A 6,765-nucleotide genomic window follows, 5' to 3' on the forward strand; every position below is an offset into this window, starting at 1 on the left:
ACTTAAAGTTCGAAACATAAAATTCAAAATCTTTGTATAGCACTTTTTTTTTGAACAGCCAAACTGCTAAATCCTTTTGTTTTTTACACTCAGAAACCTTTTAATTTTGCGAATTACAAATCTCATACTTACAATAACAATTTGTAACTTTAAAAGTGTATAGAGACTTGAGACAAATTACCATTATCAATCGAAGCCACAGTTTTTTAAGCAGTTCAAATTCATTTGATTTTACTTACCTTTAGCATAGTTAAAAATAATCACCAAAAGCCAAGTGGACAACTGAGGTGGACAAACCGTGCGGACTTTTCAAACCAATTTGTCATCATATTAAAAGCAATAAAAACACCAGTTGGCTTCGTTTTATAATCATTTATGATAATGTTTTACAACTATCATAATGTAGATATATTTCGCATCTTTATTTAGGGGCTCAAATAAAAACTTTCTTTCACGTGTATAATATAATAGAAAATACAATATGATTTTTCCGTACTTTTTGCTTGCAATTGTTCTCCTCCTAAACTACTCTGCACTACCACTCTTCAACAAGGAGGCTTACAATATTAGTTCCAATTGATATCTCTGATTTACTCTCTCTCTCTCAAATATGGCTGCTTGGGAAAATTTCGTTCCAATTGTATTATTTACACAAAAACAAATAAAATCAATTATTTAACTGCCTTCAAAAACTCACTCTCTCTCTACCTTACTCTGCGCGCCTACTACAAACCTAACGATAGCGATACTCATAGATATTTAATAATGATAATAATAATATAATATAATAATAATTAGTACAAGTAACCTTACGCGAAATTTAAAGTCTGTGTGTGTCTACTTGGATGCGCACTAGTCAACTAGATAAGTTATGACAATTATGAGGGGGGAGAGGCGAAAATATGACAATTTGTTTTGCTTGCTTGCTCGAACAAAGAAATCTTTCGTTCACGAATCAAACAAATCTATTTACACAATTAAACGAATTTGATGATTGCTCGTATACTTTTTTGTTAAATTAGTCTCACGCGCTAGTTATAAGCTGAAATGTGTGTTTTTTGTTTGTATGTGAATTTGTGTGGAAGAGAGAACAATCGGCTTCGCCGATGTTCACCGTTTTGATTTGTTTGTTTTGTTTTCATTATTGCTGATGATGTGTGTTTTGTGTTTAACTCTACTTTGTTAGCTTACTTAACCTTCATTGCTACTGTTCTAAAGATATTATTAGCTGTTTTGCTTGTTGTATTGGCACTTGATTTACTTTGTTGTTTTCTTCCCTTTTTTCGCATTAATGTTACAAATGTTTTACTCGCAATTAGGCACTTGATATTCACAAATCAGTTAGTATTTGCAGGATTGATATAACCGTTACTATTTTGATCAGTTGATATACTTTGTAACAAACACAAACACGCCCGCCTTGCTTCGCTTCGAAAAGGTTCCCGAATGTTGGCCGCGTTTGGGCGCTCAAAATAACGCTGAAATCATCGCGGATTGGATTGGCGCAATTTAAGTTCGCGAAATACGCGACGGTTGATCACATTTTTTTGTTGTTGCTCCGAGTGTCGTCTTCGCTCGCAGCAGCAAAAAAATAAAAGTGACGACAACGCAGGTGAGCAATTAGTGGGGCCACCTTTACGTTTTTCCTAGTTTTGCGCCCGCGATTGTTCAATCGCCTAATTTTAGGTTGATGCAACGACGCTGACGCAAGGCGCGGCCATTTTGTTTTGCGCGGCGTCACACTCAACGCCTACTCGGCCGGTCGCCATTTTGAAAGTCGCAGCCTGCTGTTTCGCGTCGTGACCAACAACAACAAGAACTGCGAAGGAATTATGGGAATTTCCGACGGCTTATTGCTGGGCTCGCAATTTAGGAAAGGTGTCTCGGTTTTATGACCCCCTACGACGAGGTCCGAATCCGACTTGCTTTTTCTACTTCGGGATTCCAGCCCCCGATTTTGCACTTGGCTAAACTTATATGGCACCTGTGTGTGAGACGACGGCAAGGATCTACCTGCGATCCCGACTCGAATCTTTTTTTTTCGGAGGGCGGAGCCCTGGCCGGAGGCATTCGACACCTGTGAGAGCCGTCGAGACGGACCGCCCGAAGAGGATTAGCAGCTCGGCTTAACACCGGCCGAGAGCACCGAGAGCTAATAAAAAGGCAATTGTTATGCTAATTAGAGGGGACACCGACCGGGTTCGACCGGGCCCAAACTCCGGAAATTAGCATATTTATTGCTTTGCAAGTGATTTGGCGGGAGAAAATTCCGAAAAACAAGTAACTTTAGGAGACCTGCTCCGCAAGCGGCGCGGGCAACTTTCGGGAACCTTTTCGAGAACAACGAGTGGGCGTGTTGTGTTCCACGTTCTGTTTTGTACAAATCTCTACACTTATGTTTGTTCCTAGCAGCTACTAATCCTGACAAACTTACACGATACGCATATGTATAGGTTATAAATATCACATTTCAGTTGTTTCTTAACAAGTCCCTGTGGACACCGGCGGATCGGGCGGAACCCCCGCGGGTGAAAAGAAAACGAAGAACTCGACCATTAGATGGTCGAGAAACTGACACCGACCGCGCCAGATAAAAAGAATTTAAACACGAAAACATCACAGGACTAAATCGTATATCTCTCTGTCTATACTCTATACTCGAAATTGTTAAAAACAAACGGAAATCCTAAACTCTGTCTGCACTCTCTTCTGATTAGAGGCGTATGTATGGCTTACCCGACCACGACTTGAGGTAGCGGTGGCGGTGGAGGTTGGCTGTTGCTTGCTCCGAGGTGGTCCTCTTGCGCGAGCCACTTCTCGACGTACTTGCGCTGGATGTTGAACTTGGAGGCGACGGCCCGGAAGTCTCCGCGGCAGCTGACGTCGTGGTAGTAGCTGTCGATGGCCTGCTGCTTCAGCTCGAGGCTGTAGCTGTAGCCGGCGGTGTCCTCGTTGCCATCGTGGCTGTACACGGACGAGATCGAGGTAGAACTGTCGTAACCGGACACGGGTGACGCCTGCGGGGGTGCCCAGCTGCTGGACGGCGGGGAAGGGGACAGGGTCGAGAAGGGGGTTCGCGGAATCGGTGTCACCGGGTACGGTGGACTGGGTGGGTATCCGTACGGAGTTCCGGAGCCGTACTCGCTACCGTACAGGCTCTCGTAGTAGCGCTGCTGGGCATGAAAGTTCCAGATGATTGGCGGGTAGTCATGCCTCCCGACTTCCTTTGGGAGCGGCGAATCGATCTGGGAGTCCTTGTCCTCCTTGTCTTCCTCCTTCTCGTCCAGCAGGTACGGCTTGAACAACTTGACCGACTTGGGCGCACTAGCTCCGTCGGACGAGTCCTCACTGGACTTGCGCTTCCGACAGGACAGATCAACGGCGGCGTTTTCCTGAGCCTGCTCCTGAACTGGTGGCGTGGCAGATCGCGGCCGCGACGAGTACACCGAGGAGGCCGTCGAGCAGGGCGACAGGGCTTGCTGCTCCACTTTGCCACCGCGGAACTGCTGCGGCAGCGAAAGATCGATCGGGCAATCGATCGCGTATCGGGCGTAGTGGTAGTATTGGTCGAGCAGGTGGAGCCGGTCTGGATATTCGCCACCGGAGACAGGTGAAAAAGTTGGCCGCGGCACTTGCTGGCTCGCTGCCAGCGCCACCGCCGCCGCGGACTTGCCGTTAAGTACCGATAGACTTGCTGACGACGACGAAGTTTCGTGTGGATGTGAGAACGATGGCGGCGCTGCCGCTCCCGTTGGCACTGTGTGAGTGTGAGGAACGGGCGATATTATACAAGCACCGCTGGCGCTGCTCTCTTTGCCGTTGTTGTTGTTGTTGTTGGAGCTGGCGTTCGGAGCGACGCGGTGTCTGGTTGAGTCCATAGGCACTTTTAGTTCAATGGAATTCAGATTCTGATGGTGCATGTGGTGGTGATGGTGATGGAGCTGCGGATGAAGCTGGAACTGTGGCGGATGATGATTGCCACTATTGCTTAGTAGATTGATTTTCATTGCAGATCCGCTACCGCTGCCCGCTCCACCCCCTCCGTTGGCACTGTTGGCCGCCGCCGACCGCAGGTTGTTCTCCACCTGCAGCCACTTCTGGATCTGTCTCCGGTGGATGCCGTACTTGCGGGCCGTGGCCCTCTGGTTGCCCTTGCAGTCGCTGTCATTCCGGTACGAGTCCAGCACCTGCAGCTTGAACTGTGGCGTGAAGATCCTTCGCGAGCCCATCTTTCCGGCGGCCCCTCCCGAGGCGCTGCTGCCACCTCCGGGACGTGGCTTGCCGCTGCTGCTGCATCCAATTTCACTTTTTATCATCGCGTGAAGTCCGTGCGCCATTATTGAAATATTTTCGTAATTTCTACACATTCAACCACACCACTCACTCCCCTTTGATTGCTAGCGCGGCGCTACTGTCACTTTTTGCAAGTTTCACTTCGCGGCGCCTCCTTCGATTAACACTTTGCTGCTTCGTTTGGCGTTTTCTGTCTTGTGAGAGGGGGGTACTAACAACACACTGTTTTTTTTTTGTTCTACCGGAAACCGAAACAGAAAAAAACCAAAATCCAAACACAAAATCTATCCGACCGCGGACGTCTGCACATTAATGTTTTCCATTTAAACTCATTTCTGCTGCGACTTGTGCTGTGCTGTGGCGGCGCTGCGGTGTCTCTCCGTGTTTCTCTAGCAGTGAATGAACAACACACTTTGTGAAGAACCAAACACCAACCAGCTCTCGTTTTTGGGCACTTGGACGGAGCTCCAACCGAAACCGAACCGAACGCGCGAGAGAGGATGGATGATATGACTAAACGTTGCCAGCATACACGGTCGAGTGGTGTGGTATTATTTTTTCATAAATATCTCTGCCTACTTCGATTCGGCTCGCACACCAATACAGAGGAGCGGGCGGCCGAGCACGCACACCAGCGCGCCTACTTGTGTGTGCGAAGCAGGCGATGACTCGTCTCGTACGGTCACATGACGGCGGTGGCGGCGGTGTGTGTGGACGGCGCGGGCAGGTGTCGAGGAGCAGCAGCAGCAGGACAGGTTGCGAGAGAGACATTCTTGCAAGCGGGACGGAGCGATGTGGTGCGGGCTCGCTCGCGCTGCTGGCGCGGCATCGCAGCGAACCCGTCGACGACGCGACGTCTGTCGGTTCTCGCTTCACAACGCCTACAGGTCTAACATCCGTTTTGAAAAACGAATTTAGAAGCTACGTTGCCAGAGTGTCTCGCAACTTCGGAGGGGGGCCGAAAAATTGACGATCGAGGCGGTACCCTACCCCCCGTGTGCGCGCACTCCCTCGGGATACTCGACGTCCTGCCTGAAGGGGGACTTATCTAGATGGTCACACCCAGCGCGATCCCCGTTTTGGGGATCACATTTTGAGCCGTCGTCGTCCGATCCGAGGCGATAATTTATTTTTAATTATGTAGTTCAAAACACACGTCGCACTCTCTAAAAATATTTGTTCGCCGCGCACCAACACCACCGCGATCCAAGTAGCCAACCCGAGCGCACGCATACACCTACAACCAGCCTGCTTCGGCGGCGAGCGCGAGAGCGAACGAGAGAGAGCGAACGTGAATGCACAAGTCGGCGGCGTTGACTTCGACCAGGCCAGCCAGCCAGCCGCCTTCGATGCCGACATGCTCACAGCGGCAACGTCGCAATATATAAAACCGACCAGACAAATTGTCGCCACGACTTGGGTTCGCTGCCAGACAAAGCGTCGCTGGAGCACACCAACAGTATATAGAAGGAAAAAAAACCTCTGAATCTTGTATATGTACTGACGGAATGACGAAAAGGCCAACACATCGCCGTGGCGGGTTAGCCACGCTTCCCGCCACTCCCTCTACCCACACACTTCTCCAGAAACCCAAAAGCTACCCTTATGTACCCTCCCAAAAGTCCCGATCCCGATTCCCGACGGCACGATCCGTCCCAGGCTCGATCCCGATTCCCGTCGGGTGATAATTGTTTCAGCCAACATGGCGGCGACGATCATCGTCGCGCAACGCAACGGAAATCGCTTCGACGACTGCTGTTGCGAAAAAAAAACAAACTCACTTCTTACAAGAAACACTTGCCGCCGATTGACATGAAAGAAGCCGCCGTCAGTCACCAAAAACCACACCGCAAAAACGCAAATCAACGACAACAGCAAGTTGAAGGAAAAGAAAACTCAACTCAACTCACATGTCAAACGCGCGGGGTGGAAAGTAATCGGCTTGGGTTCGATGCGCGATGACGACAATCGCGGCGCAATTTAAAGCAACTAACGCGGCGATGCGATGACAGGTTGAGTTATTGGAGTCGTCGTCTAGAAGTCTGTGGTTATTATCATAGTTGGCGCCGCGAGACTAGCACTCTGTAAAATCCCCATTCGTGTGATCGTCATACAAATGAGGGTAAATCGCTAGATCGTCGCGGACGTCAACTGTGATGTGAGGGAGGGGTGAATCATGGTGGGGGGATAGAATGTTATTTTACAGGTTTAGGTTGGCAACGTCATCCACAGAAATGTGATTGTTATCCTACGTTATCAGCGTGATTTATTCTGGAAGGAATGAGACAATATTTGAACATCTGAGTGGTAGCAAATTCTATTTATAATCATGAGCAAATCTTTGATATTAAGTAACAGTACTAGTTCGGTAACTGGGCTGAGAATGTAGCCCAGTTATCGAATGCTTTCCGCTAACTGGTCCACTGAGAATTTTGGCTCGAGCCTCGAGTCTAATCTGGCTCGAAATCGTAA

General features: G+C 48.8%; 1 protein-coding gene across 1 annotated transcript; it reads right to left on the reverse strand.

Annotated features, from left to right (window-relative positions):
• Positions 1 to 357: 357 nt before the first annotated feature.
• Positions 358 to 5,498, reverse strand: LOC120430862 (uncharacterized). The gene has a single exon (XM_039595987.2). It carries the CDS (start codon positions 4,365 to 4,367, stop codon positions 2,733 to 2,735), a length of 1,635 nt encoding a protein of 544 aa, XP_039451921.1. The 5' UTR covers positions 4,368 to 5,498; the 3' UTR covers positions 358 to 2,732.
• Between the last annotated feature and the right edge of the window lie 1,267 nt (positions 5,499 to 6,765).

The sequence above is a fragment of the Culex pipiens genome, chromosome 2 (genome assembly GCF_016801865.2).
Source record: "Culex pipiens pallens isolate TS chromosome 2, TS_CPP_V2, whole genome shotgun sequence".
Lineage (NCBI taxonomy): Eukaryota > Metazoa > Arthropoda > Insecta > Diptera > Culicidae > Culex > Culex pipiens.

What these genes read in the sequence shown, in the direction of transcription:
- LOC120430862 (XM_039595987.2), bottom strand. Translation starts at nt 4,367, where the DNA reads ATGTGTAGAAATTACGAAAATATTTCAATAATGGCGCACGGACTTCAC.